At 45.4% G+C, this 20,489-nt stretch overlaps 1 protein-coding gene, 1 long non-coding RNA gene and 1 pseudogene across 5 annotated transcripts in view; 1 reads left to right on the top strand and 2 right to left on the bottom strand.

Annotated features, from left to right (window-relative positions):
• The window catches only part of LOC107508286, a 74,852-nt gene extending 57,862 nt beyond the window's left edge, over positions 1-16,990 (bottom strand). For all 4 annotated transcript variants that reach the window (XR_001596280.2, XR_004954546.1, XR_001596281.2 and 1 more), the window contains exons 1-2: positions 16,822-16,990; positions 10,040-10,182 (exon numbers count right to left, since the gene is read on the bottom strand). This is a non-coding gene — a long non-coding RNA (uncharacterized LOC107508286). The remainder of the gene's footprint in view (positions 1-10,039; positions 10,183-16,821) is intronic.
• A 96-nt stretch (positions 16,991-17,086) lies between these two features.
• Positions 17,087-20,489, top strand: part of SLC2A1 (solute carrier family 2 member 1) — a 28,934-nt gene continuing 25,531 nt past the window's right edge. Inside the window, exon 1 of the mRNA XM_016139970.2 lies at positions 17,087-17,279. Within this exon, the coding sequence (XP_015995456.1) occupies positions 17,262-17,279 (18 nt within the window). The 5' untranslated portion in view covers positions 17,087-17,261. The remainder of the gene's footprint in view (positions 17,280-20,489) is intronic.
• LOC107508272 lies at positions 17,846-20,225 on the bottom strand (annotated as a pseudogene).

Genomic DNA, 20,489 nt, shown 5'->3' with positions numbered 1-20,489 from the left:
CAGATTATATTAACTACAGAAAATCAAAGATAAAGAAAAATCTTGAAAGAAGCCAGAAGAAAAAACACCTTATCTATGAGGGAGCAAAGATATACCTAACTTATCCTCAGAAACCATGCAAGCAAGAAGAGAATGAAGTGAAATATTTAAAGTGAATTAAGAGGAAAAAACAACAAACTAGAATTCTGTATCCTGCAAAATTTCCTTAAAAGTGAAGGAGAAATGAAGCCTTTCTCGAATAAACAAAAACTGAAGGAATTTGTTGCTGGTAGACTTGCCTTATGGGAAATGTTAAAATAATTTCTTCAGACAAAAGGAAGATAATATAGGTCAGAAACTTGGACTACGTTTTAAAAGAAAGAGTATCAGAGAAGGAATAAGAGAAAGTAGAATTAAATTTTTAATTTTCTTCTTAATTAATCTAACAGATAGGTTTGTTCAAAATAATAATAGCAACACTGTATTTGATGGTTATAATTTATGTTTAAGTGACAGGAATGATATAAAGGGTGGAAAGGAAGAAATAGGAATATTTTTTATTATAAGGTACTTGCACTACTGTAAAGCAGAATGGTGTTATTTGGAAGTGGGTTTGCATTAGTTGTAAACATATATTGCGAACTCTGGGGCAACCACTAAAAATGTTTTTAAAAGAGTATAACTGATAAACTAAGAAAGGAGAGAAAGCGAAATCATATAAAATACTCACCTAAAGCTACAAAATGCAGAAAAAGAGTAGAACACAAAAACAGAAACAAAGAACAGGCAATGAATAAAAAACAGCAACAGATATGATATGTATCCAACTATTCAATAATCGCTTTAATTGGTCTAAATGCACCAATTAAAAGACAGAGATTGTTAGAGTGGACCAAAAAATAAGGCCCAACTATATGCTGTCTACAAGAAATCGACTTTTTAAAAATTAAATTTATTGGGGTGACATTGATTAATGAAGACTAATATAGGTTTCAAGTATACAATTCAACAATACGTTGTGTGGATATTGCATTGTATGTTCACCACCCAAAGTTAAATTTCTTTCCATCACCATATATTTGACCTCCAAAATCCACTTTAAATATACAGACTCATATAGATAAAAAGGAAAGGGATGGAGAAAGAGATACCATGCTAACACTAATCAAAAGGAAGTAGTTGTATTCATTTCAGCCAGAGCACACTTCAGAGCAAGGAAAATCAACAGGGAAAAAGAGGGGGCATTACATAATGAAAGGGAGTCAACAACCCAATAAGACATAATCCTTACTGTGTATGTGCCTGACAACAGAGCGTCAAAACACGTGAGACAAAATTTGATAGAACTACAAAGAGAAATAGATGAATCCGCTCTTACAGTTGGAAACTTTAACACCCTCTATCAGAAATGGATAGATCAAGCAGGCAGAAACAGTAAGGACATAGTCGAACTCTACAGCACTATCAATCAACTGGGTATAATTGACATCTATCAACTATTTCATCCAACAACAGCACAATACACATTCTTCTCAAGCTCACATGGAACATTCACCAAGATAAACCACATTCTGGTCCATAAAAACGTAACTCACACATTCAAAAGAATAGAAGTCATACAATATCTGATTTGAGTCCACAATGGGATTCAACTAGAAATTGATAATGGAAAAATATGTGGGAAATCCCAAAATAGTGGGAGATTAAACAACACACTTCTAAATAATACATAGGTTAAAGAAGAAATCTCAAGAGATATTCAAAAATATTTTGAACTAAATGAAAATACATGGTAGCCACCACCACTATCCTCACCCTTCAGCCCCACTCATAGCTGAGCTAGCCATGATTATCCTACACTGGACCATCTAGTTCCCAGCTCTTGGGTCTCAACTGTCATTGCTCTAAAATCTCACTTCACCTGGGTTATCACAGGTATAAAAGAAAGTTAATAAAGGGCCTTCTTATTCAAAGCATTCCAACAGGCAGCTGGTGTTGCAATCCTACAATGGAACAAACGGATCTTGGTGAGAGAGTGAGAACTGTGTTAAAGTAGAGGCAGGATGAGCAGTATGCCAATCATGTTGCTATAGAGGAGATGTCTACCCTGAATAATGTATGGACTCCATGACCCTTTATGGCCCCTTCCAATAGTAAGTTTGGCAGATTTGAAAATTCTTTTATGATTCCTTGAACTTGTGATCCTTAGGCTGGATTATTCCAAGGTTCTCGTTTCTGTGATTGTTTGATCTTAATGTTCTGTGAGGTTTTATAAGTGGCGCTGCATGTGATGGCACACACAAAAACTACTACGTAAACGTAGGGCCCAGAATTCCTGTTGGGAAAAGAAGGAAATATCTTTGTGGGGAAAATGCTTTGACCAGGGCTTTGAGTAGAGACCTGACTGAGAGCCTGGACTCCTGAGGAACGATCTAAAAGGGAGGGACAGAGGGCTGGGCAGAGAGGTATAATGTGGGGGAGGGAAGCACATGTTCACCTGTATATCTAGGTGCCAGTAGGGTGTGCACCACAAGATGTGATCTTTCTTGGATCATTCTGAAACCTCTGTACAGTTTACTCTCAGGAATGCTTGGGAGGGATGATTTTATCTTTTCATAAGAAATACAAATAAGAGTGTGAGTTTCATCACATTCAAGTCAGTGTGGTTCAGAACGAAGCCAGTATGCTTTGCTGGAAGCAGAGATTATGGGGTCGGGGGGTGGGGTGTGATGTAAACCTCCCGGGATTTAGCAGGCTTTTCTGGTGTAAAGGCAAGGCATTCCTGTGTGGTGGTGCAGCCATCCAGGGGTCCTACAGCATCAAGGGAACTCCGTTGATATCAGGGTTTATGTGACTAACTCTCTCTAGAGGCATATAGTGCACAATCTGAGCAACTGGATGTGACAGCCCCAGCCCTGAGGCAATAGAAGAAATTTCACCACCATCTGAGGGAACGGGGAGACTCGCCCAGCTAATATTTGGGCTCTATGTTTTATTTAGGTTCTTTGTTTAAGGTTTTATGATCCTAAGGTTCAACAATTCTACAGTTTTCTGACTCCAAGAATTTAAGAGTATAATAGATTTTAAAATTCTAAGGCACAACAACCATCACCATAGCCAACGCTATTGTTTTACCACATGCCAGGTACTGTGTCAGGTAGTCTAAATGTATTATCTCAATTAATCCTCAAACCCTACAAGAGACACATTACTTTCTACATTCTGCAGATGTGGAATTTAGGCACTGAGAGTTAAGTCATCAGTCCACGATTACAATGGGAGGACTGAAGCCAGGTGTTCTGATCGACGAGCCTCTTTATCTCCACCCTCTACTGCTGGCGTTCCTATAAGCACTTCCTTCCCTACTTAGTAAGCCATCACACCGTTTTGCCTGTAAGCTGTCCTTTTTTCCAGCTCAGGCCTCACTCAGAGAGCTGGAAAATCGACCTGAGATCTGAGATATGTTGTGTTAAGTTGAGTCATATTGAGTTGTATTATGTCGTAATAGGTTGTGTCATGTTCAATATGTTTGTCTCCAGTGTACTATGAACCCTCTAGGACAAGGAAAAAAACCTGATTCGACTAAATCAGGAGTCAACCTAAATTCTGCTCTCAGTCAAGGAACTGACACACCGTGGGTGCTTAAATAAATGTTTATTTTATGAGTGACTAATTGGCCAGATAAGCTCTAGGGAGTGAGCCCTGGTGTCCATGTACTCTAGATCTTCGCTTATGATTGTATCCTGATGGGGGTTGGTGAAGTAGGCACACTCCCACAGGCACCTGAGCAGGTGGAGCAGAATTCATCCTCACAGAAGCTTAAAGCCAGAGGCAGTACAGACCTGATGCAGACTTTGAGTCTTCAGGTACGTAGCAGATGGTAAACTGGAGTCCAGAAGAGGAGCCTGAGAGGAGCCTTATCTGAGAGAGACAGGCGTGGGGAAGAAAATAGCCCAGGTGCCTCCACAGCCCATCTTCACTGGGAGTTAGTCCTGGACATAAAGGTGCTAGAACCAGATATCCTCTGCTCTTTACCTTGTAACTTCTTCTCCCTTCAGGACCGGGGCCCCATGTGACATTGTGCCTGGCTCGTGGGAACCCTTTCCCAAGGCTGGACCTTGCCTGGATTTTTGCAGGTGAGCTGGGGTCCTCCTGTGGGACCTTTTAAGTCTCTAGACCCACACTCAGCTGCATCTGCTGACCTTGAGCCTGCTCAAGCTTAAAGCCCGGGACTTCCTAGAGTTCCTGTTTGCCTCAGCCTCTCTTTGATTTAGAAATCCCCTGAGTGGGGCCAACAATACAGCCCATCTGCTCCACACCCACCTTGGTTCTTACACCCAGAGGTGCTCACATCTGCTGAACCACCTGCTCCTGCCTTAGATTAGACTTCTCTTCTCCTACCTGGACTATGTCTGGTCCTCTTCACTGGCCACTCTGCCTAGCCTCTCCTTCTCCAGGCTATTTTCCCGAACTAGCTTCTATACATCATTTACGATGCAAATCCATGTCCCTCTCCTGCTCACAGTCCTCCAATGGCTCCCCATTGACTATAGCAGAAAGTTCGAGTTCCTTAGCCTAGTATTCAAGGCCCTTCATGGACTGCCCCTCTGACCTCTCCAGCCTCCGCTCCAACTGTCCCTTTAAACTACCCTGGGGTCTAGCCATTGCAAACCACCTCTTTACTCCTCTTACACTTGCTGTCCTCACCACTAGGCACAACCTCCTTCAGTTCCTTCATCAAAAATCGGCCTTTCCTTGGTTCCTCCCTGGGTTGATAATGACACCTATGAACAACACCATGGTGGCGACAATCACATTGTGTTTGTGTCCCCCACACAACTGGGAGTTCCATGTGAGGTCAGATTCTGCCTATAGCTTCATCCTCAGTGTCCGGCACATAGTACCAATGTGCTGAACGAATGAAGGAAAAAAAATGAATAAATGGCAATGAGTGAGTATGACAGTGACATCCACAGCATTCACACGGGATGGTGTGGGTTGGGTTGGAGCAGGCAAGGGAACCTGATGGAACAAAAGAACAAAAACATGAAGACACAAGGAGATGGCTCCAAGAGGGAGGTCAGGAAGTTGCCACAACAGGTTCTAACCCCATCTCTCAGTGTGGCTCCATCCCGTACCAGAGCCGTATGCTCTGAAATCCCTGGAATCTCTGTCATTTCCTTGTGTTTATTATATCTGCTACCCCTGTGAGGAAATGCTCTTTGACCCTTCCCTTGGGAAAAGTTGCTCAGGCCTTACTCAAGGCTATTGCCTTTTTTTGTGGGCTGGAGGTTGTGGGGGCGGCTACGCAGCTCACACCTCCCCTGGGTACCAGGACTATCCTGGCAAGGGGGCACCCCAGGGATGGCCTTGGAGCCATGGAGCCTGAAGACTGGACCAGTGGGCTATCATTGTCTAAGCCCCCTGGATGGGTCCCTGTCCTAGCTCTCATGTGCTTACCTATATTCCTGATGACAAAGGACTCTATGCTCAAGTCGCTGGGAGAGCCAGAACTGACAGAAAGCTTTGGAAGAGGTGTGGAGTGTTTGCTTTATTCTCCACTGTACCTCCAGGACCCAGTCCCATGCCTGGCACATGGTAGGGGATCTCAGAAACTGTTTGTTGGATGAATAAAAATATGGTTGAACAGATGGATGGATGGATACATGGATGGATGGATGGATGGATGGATGGATGGATGATGGACAAAAAGATGAATGGATGGTTGGTGGATGAAAGGTAGAAAGGTTGTTCTTCCTGAGGTCAGAGAGCTATAGAGCAGTAGCATCTCCAGGGACCAGCCCTGGAGTCAAATGTGACTATCAGAGCATGGCACTCCCTTGGAGAGGAGTGGGAGGCTGGGGGTCAGAGTCAGGGGGCTCTTATAGGCCCTCTCACCCTTCTCAAACTCTTGCTCAAATTTTGCATGCCTGGGGTTAGTATCTCAATGGAGCCCATCCCTGCTTAGAGATACCTCCTCCCCATGACAAGGGTTCTCATATCTGAGTGGGCATCAGAATTTCTTAGGGAGCTTTAAACAGTAAGATTCCTGGGTTCTGCCTGAGACCTACTGCTCGGAATACTGCTGGGTGGAACCACAGAATACACGGTTTTTAAAGTTCTTCAGGTGGTTCTGCCATGTAGACATACATAGGAACTCCCCACCTATTGGAACACATTTAAACCCCCTGGCAAGGCATTCTGAGCCCTTTGCCATCTGGACTCAGTGGCCTTGTGCAGCCTCATACCTCACCCCTCATCCAACATGCAGCCTCAGGAAACCACCCCAGGGTCCCTAGACATGCTCAGGCTATCTCACCACCCAGCCTTTGCTCAGGTTCATCTCTGTACCTTCCCCTCCTCTACCCAGGGAATTATACACGTCCTTCATGGCCCAGAAAATGCCACTTCCCCCAGGAAACTTTCCACACCCTTCTCCACCCAGTCAGGCAGAACTCTTGTCTCCTTCTGTGACCCTCAATGCACCTCCCATCATCTACATCAGAGCACCTGTCACTCTGCCTGGTCATTATCCAATAACGCCTGTGCCGGACAGTTTGCACCGGCGGCCTTCTTAAAGCCTTGCAAGAATCCTCTGAGGTAGATGATGAAGATGATGATAATGGCAGCAAAGACCGACTAGGCGAAAAGCCTGCTGGAAGCCTCTACACATGCTGCTGCGCCCTCAAATCCTCACAGCAGCCAGTGGGTAAGGTGGGTACTGTTATTACCAGGCCGATCTGACAGATGAGGAAACAGGCCCACAGAAGCAAATTCACTTGTCCCAGTCTCACTGGAAGTGGCAAAGCCGAGGTTAGCCAGGCAGGGCTCCAGATGCCATGGTCTTACCCTCTGTGCTTCAGCCCTTTGAAAGATGAGGACACTGATGTCAGGGAAATATCTGCCCAAACTCACCATTCTCATGAGTGGCACAGTCATAATTCGCCTCTGATCTCTGAGCTCCACACTTCACATGGCCCCTGTTCAAACCTCCATCTAACTAACACCCCGGCCAAGCCCCATTCCTGACCTTTTCCAGCCTCCCTTCCTCTTTCCACAACCCCCCAGAGACCTGCTCTCTCATCTTCCTGACCTGGCCTGCCCCTGACTCTCACTGCCGCCCACTCTGCTCCACCTCGAGTTCCCTGGAAGGAACGCCCAGTCCTTTCTAGGCCACAGCTCAGCTGGCAAGCTTCCCCTCTTCACTTCCCCATCTAGCTTTCCAGACCGAGCAAGCTGAGGTAGAGAAGGGACCAAGCCTCCTCCTCTCCCTGGGCCTCAGTTTCTCATCTGGAAGGTAGAGAATGGCTCTGTCCTAGCTGCCTTCCAGGGCTGAGAAGAGGCTCTGATGATCACAGGGTAGAAAGCTTTGTAAACAGCAGTCCAGCCCTGGGAACCCCACTCCTGGGCCCTGGTTAGAAGGGTGGAATCCCAAGTCAGCCTGGAACTGAGATCTAACCTCCCTGTGCTCCAGCACCTCATCTAAAGAACAGGATCACAACAGTACCTTCCACATAGAGTCACTGTGAAAATTGGCTGCTGTAAGGTACTAGATGTACATAAAGGGTACCTAACACTCTTTACCTCCACAAATAAATGGTAGCGTTAAGTGAAGGGCCTGCTTCCCTCTGTGGAAAGAGCAGACTAAAGTAGAATCGCAGCTGTGACATCAGCCACTTTTCTGGAGAACTCCAGAGGGAAACTCGGCTCCCTGAGGTGGGTCCCCAGCCCAGCCATCCCCCACTGAGAATAACTCTAAATAACTGTCTGGTCGGGTGACAGCAGGTTTTATAAATTGTGCTGTCCTTGCAAATATTCTTTAACTCACAAGAAGTTGCAGAGCTCTTTAAGATGTTCCTTTCTCATCTAATCCTTTACGAAGCCTGTAGAAAGAGTGTATGTAGGTTTTGGTTCCAGATTGACCTAAACTCATTTCCAACTCTGCTACTTACTTGCTACATGATCTGGGGCAAGTTATTTACCTTCTCTGGACTTCGCTTTGCCTCATCTGTAAAGCGGGCAGGACACTCCCAATCTTGGAGGGGTCCTATGAGCATTACAAGTGTCAGGCATAGAGGAAGTACATAATAACCTAATTACATAATAACATAATAACCCTAAAAGCTCCATTACTCCCATATTCTTATCTAGAAACTGAGGCTCAGAAAGGCTGGTAAGGAGCAGAACTTTGGCTTCCACACAGGAAGTTAGTCCCCTGTTCATGAGTTTTTGAGGCCATGAGGAATGGTTCTGGCTGCTCAAAACCAAAGACTGATCTTGGGGTATTGCTATATATGCCTGTCCTTATAATTCTCATCAGTCATAGCTGGCCAGGTCCAGTCCTCAGCACCAATGGGTCAGAGAGGACAGGGTCAGGGTCAAGATGGGTATGGTGGGTGAGACAGTGGGGCTGTGTGCTCTGTGCCCACTGGAAAACCAGCAGACACAGGAAAGAAGAGTAGTGGGCTTGTCTCAATCAACTACACTAAGAGGACACAGTGACCTCATCTATGCAGCCAGGAGCTCAACCAGCTGGGCTATTCTCTTTTCAGCAGCCTAAAGTCAGTGGGCTAAGAGATACTTTATGGTTCTGGCCTCATACCTGCTGATATATTAAGCCTGCTTCCAAGTAAAAGATAAGAACTCTTCTTAAGCATCTGTTTCTAGGCAACTTTTAATTTTCTCTCTTTTGAAGACAATAATGAGATACCATTTTTCACCTATCCAATAGACAAAGACTAAAAGATAAGAACACCAGTATTGGCCAGAGGATTGTGAAAAGGGCAGGTTCCTTTACAGCTGGTAGAAATGCAATGTGTGCTATGTTTTCGAAGAACGATTGGCCGACGCCTTAAAAATGCCCCTCTCCTTGGATCTTGTTGTTCTCCTCCTAGGAATTGCACTGAGTTATTGGTACAAAGTTGATGTTTACAACTGCCCCCAAATGAAAACCACCTAAATATTCATCAATAGGGGTTTGGTTAAGTCAGCGATGGACTATGAGCCAGCCATTAAAAATCAGGCTAGGAAGAATATTTACTCACAGAGAAAATATTCATTATAGATTAAGAGACAAAGCAAGTTATAGCCAGAATGATTTGCATTGATACAAGCAGGCTTGATCAGCTTTTCTACAGCGGGGCTTGTCCTCTTAGAATGTTCCCTCTTGGACCCAGCTGTATGGAAGTCCAGGCTATTCTGCTGAAAACAGAGGAGGAAGCAACACCATATGGAGAGAATGGCCCCAGCAACGGATCCTACTGAATGCAACCGCATGAATAAATAACTCAGCAGCACCATGGGGAGCAGAACTGTACAAAATCATGAGAAATAATACATAGCTGTCATTTAAAGCCACTAAGTTTTGGAGTGGTTATTCTAGACCAATAGACCACTGAAATATCCCAGTGTTTTCATTTCCTAGATTTTCAGAATGCATATAGACCAGTAGAGCAGAAACACCAGCCTTGTGCACTCCTGGAAGGCAGGGCCTGGGGTGACTCCAATCACTGGGCCTCTGTCACTGACCGGTTATTGTGCAGCTTTCACGAACCATCCTGTACTAGGCGTTTAATAAACATTTCCTGAATAAGTGAGAAAACATCTTAGTTAACACATACTGCAGCCCTGCGAACTAAGAGTTATTGTTTTATTATAACTCAACTGATATTCATTCATTAGAGAAGAATCAGAAAAATGCAGATATTAAAAAAGAAGAAAATAAAAGTTATCCCTATTTCTACTACCCATAATTTCAATTAACATTTAGCATATATGTGTAGAAATTCAATTATTTTACATATGCATATTTACTTTTTAAAATGTGATAAACATATTTTGTAACCTGTTTTTTCCATTCAAAACAATTTTGACTTTCTTTCCGCATCAATAAGTGTATATCTCTATTCAGCATTTTTAATGAATGTACATGTTTGCCTGTGTGACTCACACCCCCTCCTCCTCCCCACCCCTGCACAGAGGTGAGCTCTGCTTGCCTTGTCTGTGCCCTATGGCCTCATCGCCTAACCATAGCCAATCAGACCCTGGGGAAATATCTCACCCAAACAGGGCCGATTTGCTTCTCTCTTCTAGAAACTCAGAATCAGAACCAGGAGACAGTTGAGTCAGACTTGAGGTGGTCCCATGTGAGTTCTGGCATTGTACGGTGGTCATATTCTGCCATATGGAGCCGGACACACTTGTCTATGAAGAGAAAGAAGAGTAAAGCAGGGGTACGGGATCATACCATCCTGGTCATAGTGTACTTGCTGAGTCCAGAGCTTTGTCAGCACTACTGCATCCTTGCCACTGGTTTGGGAGACACATTTGTATCCTTTAATAAATTCTCCTCTTTTGGCTGAAGTTGGCTTTTACATATTGATACTTGCAACCGGAAAATCCTAACATCATTAAGGAAATAAGGAAGATGTGACTCAGCCAAAGGCCAGGCCTCTCGGACACAGTAAAAAGAACAACCTAGGATAGAAGAATATTGTCCCGGCACCTTCCCTAAGCAGAGGCTCTACCAGCTACTTCACAATTCCAGGTGCACAGGCTGGAACATGAGCTGTTTGAGCCAAGCGGTCGAGGCCCTCTTTTTATGTTGTGGCTTCTGCCTTCCAACCTCAGCAACAAACATCTGCTGGTCACCTGCCAAATTCAGGGCACTGTGCTCAGGGCATAGATGAGGATTGATGAATCAAGTTCCATGTGCAACTTTGTGCAAGTCATCAACGGCTCTCTAGGTCTCAGTCTTTTTATCTGTAAATGGGTTGAAATATACAACTCTAAACCCCAAACACCTATAAACCCAAGCCAGAGTCCTGATCCCAGCCCTCCAGGAACAAGATATTTATACATCGAGCTCTAGAAGGGCATAAGACTTTCCAAACACCTTCATATGCATTGTGTCCTATGATCCTCCCAAGAGCCCCACAAGGCAAGGCTTGTTAGACCACTTTTAGGGACGTGGACATGAGAGAGGCAGAGAGGTTAAGCGACCTGCCTGAAGGCACACAGCTTTGAACGGAAGAACTGGAACTTAAAGTTGCCCCACTGGGGGGAGGATCAAATAACTCTTGACCTTTATTATCATAGTTTTAAAGATGAGGAAAGTTTATATGAGGTAACTAGAGTAGTCAGTTTCATAGAAAAAGAAAGTGGACTAGTGGTTGCCAGTGGCTGGGGGTGGAGGAGGGAATGGGAAGTTACTGTTTAATGAGTATGGAATTTCTGTTTGGGAAAATAAAAAAGTTCTGGAGTTGGATGGCGGTGACAGTTACATGACCAAGTGTGAATGTGCTTAATACCACCATTCACTGAAAAATTGGTAAAATGGTAAATTTTATGTTATGTATATGTTACCACGTTGTTTGTTTATTTGTTTGTTTGTTTTGAGGGAACAGGTCTAACAGAATAAAGGGAGTAAGTGTAGATCAGTTTATGAGAGTTCTGGGGACAGACTGGGTTCAATACTCAAATCTACCATTTGCTTACTTGCTTGACCTGGGGCAAATTACTCTGAAACTGTGTCACAGTTTCCTTCTTTGTGAATGAGATAAAACAGCAATGTCAAAGATTCGTTATGAGAATTAAAGGAGATAATTATATACCATTCACTTAGCCCTGCCCCTGACACATAGTAAACTGTCAATACATATGACATTATTATGACAAGGCTCAACCGGGAGCCAGAAGGGCCTTGGAGGTCACCTGTTATGCCTTCATTATGAAACTGAAGAGACTGAGACTTAGAAAGGGACAGTGACGTGTCTGAAGTCATCCAGCAAACCTGTAACAGAGCCCACTCCTCTTCGAGTTGAGCTCTCTGCCTCCAGCCAGTCCATAGTACTTTTCCTTTCTTAAAAGCTAAACTGCCATGAATTTGGGCATAAATTTCAGGCCTCGGTGAGGAAAGGTCATCTCTTTTGCCAGCTCTCGACTGGTTCTCACTCTCCCTCTTCTAAAGCAAGTTAGCTTCAATATAATGGGGTGAGTCAGCCAGCAACTCTGAGATGAATGTGCGTGTGACTGCCAGGTGGCATGCAGGTGGGGGCAGGCACAGCCGGATGCAGGCTGGGTTGTGACTGCTTGCTGGAGGGGGATGGGGCAGAGGGAGAAGGGTAAGGGAGGGAGGTAGGCTGTGTGCTTTCTTTCGGAGAAAAATTGCTGCATAGTGGTATCTAGAAATTAAGAGTCCCAGGTTTCATACCTTGAATTTGCTACCAAATTCCTCCTTTGGTGACCTCAAGCAAGTGTGGCTTTAACCTAGTGTGCCTCAATCTCCTCAACTGCTCAGTGGATGTATAAATAAATTTGGTCTTGCCCTCGGGACAAGGTGTAGGAAGATTCTGCATAGTTAAAAAGTTGCATCAGCATAAAGGGCATTGTTACTTCACTTCTCAGGAAAAATAAGATTCTAAGAACAAAACAGAGCTCAGACAGGCTATGTGTTTGTTTTTCCCATCAGTCCTGGGACGTCACAGGGTTTCTGAGACCCTCGGGTCTCCATGCTCTTCTCCCACATCTCAGAATGCCAGGTAAATTTCTCAGACTCAAACTTTATAGAGGGCCTACTACTCTGTCAGGGACATATCATTGAACCCACCCCAGAGCCCCACAATATCAAGATTACTCTAAGCCCCATTTTACAGAGAGGAAATTGAGGCTCACAGAGAGGACACAACTCATCAAAGATGGCACCACTGGCAGGGAGGAGCTGGGCCATGAAGCCAGAACTTCCTGAATATTCCATCATTCACCCTCTCCTGTGGGCTGCATTGGGTCCCCACCTTCCAACTCCAGAGACCCCCAGAAAACAATACATGGAAATTGGAAGAGGTAGATCCCTACCATCTTGATGTAAATAAGGCTTTAAAAATGTAAAACCCCGGTAATTATAATAATAGTCACCATTTTTCATTTCTTGTATACCAGTCACCCAATAGTCATTTTCTCTTTCATATTCTCAATAAATCTTTGAGGTAAATGCTGATATTATTCTCATTTTACATTTGGGGAAATTGAGGCTCAAAAAAGGCTGAGTAATATGCCCAAAGACACATAGCTAGCAGATCTGTCTCCAAAACTGGCGATTTATCCACCCATATCACCGTTGGCCTTCTCACTCACTCATTCATTCATTCATTCATTCATTTTTTGCTTCATTCATTAAACAGTTTATAGCCTTGTCCTTGTGCTAAATAAATAGCTGGACAGACAGAAGTCAGGAATGCTGGAGTCCCTGCCTCAATGAAGTCATTATCTAGGAAAAGATATGACTCAAATAATTGTAATCTAAGTGATACGAGCCAGGCCTCTGGTACCCTGCTTGTGCTAGTGCTGGGTCAGGTGTCTGAGCACTGTTGGTTGGAGATTTTGTTTGCTTATTTTTTTAATCGAGGTGCTAGAACTCAAATCTACTCCCTGTGTGATCTCAGGCAAGTTACTTAATTTCCCTGAATCTGTTTTTCCTTTTAGAAAAAGGAGAGAAAAATACGCATCTCATAGTTTTATCAGAAATTAAAAAACTGGAATAATATTGTATTCATTCATTCATTCAAAAAATAAGTACTGAGTCCCATTGTGTGCCAGGTACTGTTTTTGGTGCTGGGGATGCTAGCTAGAAGAAGTGGACAGCAGACATTCCCTTGGACCTATGGAAACATTTTTCTTTAAGTAAAAATGTTTTCAATTGAAACATAATGTGCACACAGAAAAGAGCAAAACTTAGAAGTGTGCAGCTGGATGAATTTTGACAAACTGAACACACCTATGTAACCAGTACCCTGACTACAAAACATTACCAGCAGGTTGGGATTAGGGGGTGGAAATGAAGCATTCACCTACCTAGTATGATTTATGGGGGTGCCAAAAAGCTTGGTCATCAAAATAAATAATGTTTTTAATGCAATCTTTCTTGTAAACAATCGAAATTAATGCAAAAAAAAAATCCATGATGACAAAATATCAAAAATTTAAATAATAACAGGATTAGTAACAGTTCCCTGTTGAGTCATATTAAAGCTCGAGGTAAAAGGAAAAAATCAGTAATGTGGTGGATAGAGGAGCCATCCCTGGGGCGGGGACTAGAAGGAATGGGACAAGATGAGCTTAGATTTAAATACGGTGAGTGCCAGGTACCTGTGGGACATGCAGAGGGCTGTCCTAAAGGAAGCTGGACAGACAAGCCTGGTGCTCAGGGGTATGTTCCCTCAATAGTCCCAGCATCAGCAAGCAGGTGGTAGCCCTGATGAGAGTGCTTCCAGAGAGCCGGGGAGAGGCAAACAAAAGAATAAGAAGGAAAGCTAAAAAAGAATTCTCTGGGAGCAGGTGGTTTGAACGAGTGTGCAAATGAGAATGAAAATATTAAGCCCAAAACTGGAGAGTCCAGCACCGTGTTTACCTGCAGCCTGAGAGGATTCGAGCTGCAAAATATCCTGCAGATTTGGGACTCCGTGTCCCAACCCCTGCCAAACCCCCTTGCATTGGTTGCAGTTGAATCAGCAGGGCCTTTCTCCTGGCTGCCAGGGACGCTTGACTTTAAAGGTAAAAAAAAAAAAAAAAAAAAAAAAAAAAGAAGTAGTCTTTTCTTGTCCGCCTTACTCACTCCTGACTCAGGAGCCGCAGGGCGAAGCCGCTAGGACCCTGCTCAGCGCCTCCGCCGGAGCCCACGTTCGTGCTGTCAGGCACGCAACCAGCCAGCATCTGCGTGGCCACCTGGAACCGCCCTGCCAGTCCCAGAGAGCTCTTTTTCCTCCAAGCGGCTAAGGCTGGAACTGCTTAGAATCAGAATGAGAAAAGTCCCAAGTTCCTTACTGGGCTAAAGATAGCCTCCAGGGACAAAGCTGCCAGCGTGAGCACAGCTTGGGGGTGGCGGGTAAGAGGGGGCAAGTGGCCTTTGATCCCTCCAAACTGAACCCTAGGGTTCCCCAGGCCTCCTCACATCCTCTTTAAAACCTCAGGGTAGGGTAGGCTTGAAGGGAGGTTGAGAATCTTAGGTCTTTCCCTTGCTCAAAACTCTCCATGGCTCCCCATTGTCTACCGGATAAAGCTCTAACACCTATATCAGGCATTTGAGGGCCTTTGTGACCTCATCTCTTCAGCTTCTTCTCTCACTCAAATTCCCCGTATCTTCATATTCTCTCTCTCCTAAGCCCACTCCAGCAATAGGAGTGACTTAGCCTAGCTTTCTCCGGCTTAAGCTGCACCTTCACCACCCACTTCTAAGCACTTATTTGCTCATGCTTTTTCTCCCCATGCATCCCAAAATTCCAAGCTCAGATGCCACTTCCTTAGGTTTTCTCTGGTGTTCCTTCCCTATTTGGAGTTAAATCCTATTTCACAGGACTCAGCCACCCCCAAAATAGACTAGCCCACCTGAGAATCTAATCTCTGACCCACTGTCAAGAGCTTCTGATGAATGTACCTCTAAACAGTAGCCTCTAGGGGTCATAAACTTTTACAAAGAGAAAACTAGAAATTGAATTTCAAGCAGGTAGTGAGGGTCTGTTTGGGCAGGTATGGTAAACGATAAGGGAGAGATTCCCTCTTGGGAGACTCAGGGACACTTCCCAGAGGAGGCCCAATTCAAAGGGTGCTTTGTGCCATCAGAAGTATTTTTGGCATGTTGAGGTTGAAGGGAGTTAGGCCAAGGAAAAAACCTGAGCAAAGGTATAGATATAGAAAGTGCTAGCGTGAAAGGTAGGCTTGTAAACTGGAACCCTGAGGGCCCCGATGGCCAGATTGAGCTTTGCTCCCTCGTGACAGTGTTGGACATTTGAACAGCGGGGGGGGAGGGGGGGGCAGGACTGGAGGAGGTGAGACTAGCAGAGCTGTTGGCTCTGCAGACGGCAGGGAGGGAAAGAGGATGAGATGGCGCAGAAGGTAAACTTAGCAAGACTTGGTGGTCTCTGGAACCCAGATGAGGAGACAATGTCCCTAAGCTTTCCAGGCTTAGCAGCTGGGATACCATAGAAATAGGAGCCATGGGGTAGGGGTGTGCCCAGAGTGGCCTGCCTTCCTTCCAGCGTTCCAGTGCCAGCCAAGGTGTCACCTCGGCCATTACTGGACACACAGCCCAGGCAGAGGACTCCAGGGGTCATGTGGCCAGCTCAGATTCCTCCTTTCCAATATAAAGTCACCCCTCCTGGGTCCCTCCATGGGGAGAGGGGCCCTCAGCCAGCCTAACCTCAAGATTTTGGCCAGACCTTTAGACTGAGACTCTTTCCCCTCACTGTACCTCAAGTAAGGTAGGGTCTAGAAAAGGAAATGAGGTGAAATCAGATGAAATAAGGTGAAATAATTTCACTATCACTAAAGGAGGACTTACCATGTGTCAATCGGCATGTGCTTCTCTGGAAACTATAACTCTGATGACAGTACATGAGGGTGATGGTGACATACCCACATGAAAACTGAGGCTCATAGGCCAGCACCTGACGTAGGATCATACAGGGCTACTATACAGCGGACCTGGTTCAAACCCAAGGTCTCCTGTGTTCTTGCCTGTCAGCATAGATTCACATGTACTGTCTGTCATGTGAGGAAGGCTTCACATGTGAGGTGGTGATATGAAAGCCTAGAGAAGTTAGTATGGATTTCCAGGCAGGGCGCCCAGCCTGCAGGGGACCCAGCCTGTGCTAAAGCAAGGCTTCAGCAACAAACAGATGCCGGGGTAGAGGAGGTTAAGACGATATCAGTACTGCGACCTCCCGTAGTCTAACGAACGCCACTTAAGTACCACTTACTAAGTAACAGACGCTGTTCTATACATTTTACAAATATTAACTCACCTAATGTTTATAACAAACCAGTGAGGTGGTGGTGTTATCCCTAGTTTACCTGTTATCCAGTGGCGCACAGCCTGGTACGAGCTCCACCATTTTGCTAGAAGCCGCTGAGGCTCAGAGAGGAGTGCACACTTGCTAAGGGTCACACAGCGAGTACTTTCCCCGGACCCAAGGCACAGGGAGCAAGGAAGACAGAAAGAGCGCTGTCTGGGCCCAGAGCCCTGTCCCTGGCACTAGCCCCCTCCCCCAGAAGCCCCGCCTTGCGTGCACTAGGCCCCACCTCCGGCTCTGCTCACCCCACCCACCACACAGCAAAAGCGCGAGCCAATGGCTGGGGTCCTATAAACGGTAGAGGTAGCCCTGCAGATCGTGGAGATCGTGGGAGCGAAGTCAGACCTCGCAGTCTTGAGTCTGGGGGACTGAGCAGCAGTCAGAGCGCCACCCGCCCGCCCGCGCACCCGGTGCAGCCAGAGCCAACGGCGCAGCGCGGCCATGGATCCCAACAGCAAGGTGAGGCTCGCGCTCGCGGGCCCAGGCTGCCCACCACAGGCCTGGGTCTCTTCGGCGAACCCGGGCGCGCAGCTCCCTCCGGGTGGAGAACGCGAGTAGGCATGGGCTTTGAGGGAGCCACTTGCGTAGTTGGCGCCCGCGGTATCTGGCTTTCTTCCGGGGACGCCGCGCGGTCTAAGCCAGCGGCCCTGGACTCCCGGGGCGAGCGCGGCGGCACCCATTGGCTGAGCGGGCCGAGCCCCCCATTCGAAGGAGGCCGGGACTGGTCCCCACTCTGCTGGCTCAGAACCGCTCTTTCTTGGGTGCTGTGCTTCCCCGTGGCCTGGTGTCTGGCTTTCACCGAGGTTCCGAGGCGGGGAGCATTTTAAGGCCGGGGCTCCAACTCCAGGCTTAAATCGAAAAGCTGGCCTCTGAGGCTCTACTTTCCGGGTAGCGCAAGCCCCGAGCTTTTGCCAGGCCCTGGGGAGGAGATGTGCTTCTAGGTGGCACGTTTCCCACTCGGGTGAGGGCCCCCCAGGGGACTGGGAGACGAGGGACTCCGTACTCTGAGTAGATGAAGACTCTTCTGGTGGCAAACAACTGCCTAGATAGGATCTGTAAACGAGCTTGCCTGCAGCCTGTGTACAGGACATTGTTTCTTTTCTTACTCCCTTCTTTCCCCTTGTATAGAATATTTTCAAGTCACTTTTTAAATTTTTTGCCTGCAACAATCTGGTTTTTTTTTTTTTTTTCCTTTAAGGCTACAGAAAGTCTGCACACAGACAAGGAAATTAATTCTCATAATAAAAGTAGCCAAAGTTTCCAGTCAGATTCTATCATCAACATACAGTACATCACATTCTATTTATTTAAGAGGTGTATTTTCTTGTGAGTCTGCTGGGTTATGATCAGTTCTTTCTGGAAATATTAGCTTCTCACAAACTGCCTCCTTTATGGGTAAATACTGTGATATTTCATTAGGTTTCCCGAAAAGGGAAGGTGAAACACACATTAAATTAGCAATTTTGCCCTCTCGTAATGTCTTTTCGGCCTCACAGTAAAGTATCGTGTCATTCATTCTCATGAATACTTCATGAATTCTCAAGAAAAACTATAGCAGCAGGAAAAAAAAGTTGGAAGGCATTAATTACTTTAATTTTCACTCTCAGGATTGAAACGCCATAATCATGAAAGTCATCTTCAAACAGGAGAATTTCAAAAAACTTAATCCGTTCTCTGGCTTTCAGTTTCTCTGTGTCTGTATGATCTGTTGTAGGTACAACTTTTAACCTGAGTGATTATCCAAGTAATGTTTTTGTATTATCTGTTATATAGGTCCAATAGTACAGTTTAATAACCTTGGAGTGTTCACCCTTCATTCTGCTTTCCTGCCACTCTCAAATACTTTTTTTCTTGGAAATGCTCACTCTTATCCTCTTGAACCGTCCCATCTCCTGCTGTGTTGGCAAGGTAGGCGCAAAGATGCCTTCCTGGAGTACTGGGGTAGGACTGAACTCTCCACTGCCCTTCCTGTGCGTGTGAAGGTGTCCAGTGGGACTGAGCTTGGTTTTGGCCGGGCAGAGTGGTGTGTGTGACTCTAGGCTGTACCCTCAGCAGGAAAATGCTCCTTCATACCTGTTGAATCCAGATAACTTGCTTTGCCCCACCCTGGCCTTTGGGCTTGAAAGGAGACTCTAAGCTGGGAACGAATTTCTTGACAGTCATAGGTGAGCCATTATACTGGGATATAACAAAATAAAAATCAAATGAGAAGCAATTTCAGCTAGCGGTCAGGATTTGAGACGCAGAAATCCAAATTCTTGCTGTGTTATCTTGGGACTCTAGCAAGCCAGGTAACTTCTCTGGGCCTCAGTTTCTCCATCTGTAAGACAGAGATAACTTTTACCCTTTCCTTAAGGGTAAGAACTGTCAGTTCAGCTTGTGATGTAGGACCTGGGTGTCTTTTTATTGAGTGGACAAGGGAATATTCTGAGTGGAGACAGAAAAGTGGAGGAGAAAATCCATAGCCACTTGTAGTTTACTAGGTTCTTGGTTAAACTGCTTTTCAATATCACTGACCCTGCACATAGCTCTGTTGGTTCATGGGCCTGGAGCTCAGCAGGGAAGTAACTGTCCTGAAGTCTCTAAGTGACTGAGCTAGATTTGAACCCAGTCCAATCAGAAAGGGCTTCTAGTTTCCACTGTCCCTTTTTACCATAGCCTTTCTTGAAGTTTGGGCTGTGGGGAGAATTTGCCTAAATTCAAAGTCCGTAAATACCTACCATAACAGGTGGGTGTTTTTTCATGAAATAATCTCCAGACTTTTGACTGACTACCCCATCAGTAATTAATTTTGGAGCACCTCTTTCCAAGTGGTTTGTCTGTATTTATAAATTCATGTACATGCACCATTACACTAGTAGATTGTATGCCTACATAATAGAAATTTCGAAAGACAAATACAGATAGCAATTATAGTAAAAAATATTTTTTTTACTTTCTTTTTACTAAACCTTCTATGGTCATCCTGTATACATTCTGGAATAAAGCCTTTCCCTTTGGAGACTGCCGATATGATCATCAAGCACGGCCCTTTTATGCAGGATATTAGACTGAGGCCTGAAGAGAGTATATCACTTTCCTAGGCGTGTCTGGCTTTGAAGTTCTTTTTGCTATGTTCCTCATCATCTCCTAGGAACTGAGAATTTGCTCAGCTGCCTTCCGTGTATTCTGTCGTTCTCCACTACATCTCAATGAGATGAGTTTTACTGAGTAGGAAGTAGGGAGAGGACAGGTTGAAGCCCCTCCCCTTCCCTCTCCTCCCCTCCCGGCCAGGGGTTCACTCACGCTTCCTTCTGGGCAGTAGGCAAGGGTGATCCCCGCTCCACGATGTCTCACCCAGCCCTTTGTGACAAACTCCCTAGTAGTGCCCCAGCGGCACCCCAGGGCCTCTGCCATCACTGCCATCTAGACAAAGAAATCAGAAATCTATGGGGTCCCTCAGCCCCTCAGTATTATGAGGATCATAGGCTTCTGAATTCCTGCAGATGTGGTTTTGAATTTCAGCTTAGCTCAGTTGCCTCATTTGCAGGATGATGTCATTTTCACCATTAGAGTGTCTATAAGAATTCAGAAAACAATATGTCTGTCCCCAAAGATGCTCCATAAATCTTTGCCTCTTTGGACTCCCATGATGCACTGCACTTACCTGGGCTCCAGGTGACCCATACC

Source organism: Rousettus aegyptiacus, unplaced genomic scaffold (genome assembly GCF_014176215.1).
Source record: "Rousettus aegyptiacus isolate mRouAeg1 unplaced genomic scaffold, mRouAeg1.p scaffold_m13_p_1, whole genome shotgun sequence".
Lineage (NCBI taxonomy): Eukaryota > Metazoa > Chordata > Mammalia > Chiroptera > Pteropodidae > Rousettus > Rousettus aegyptiacus.
This window is presented reverse-complemented; position numbering and strand designations above follow the sequence as displayed.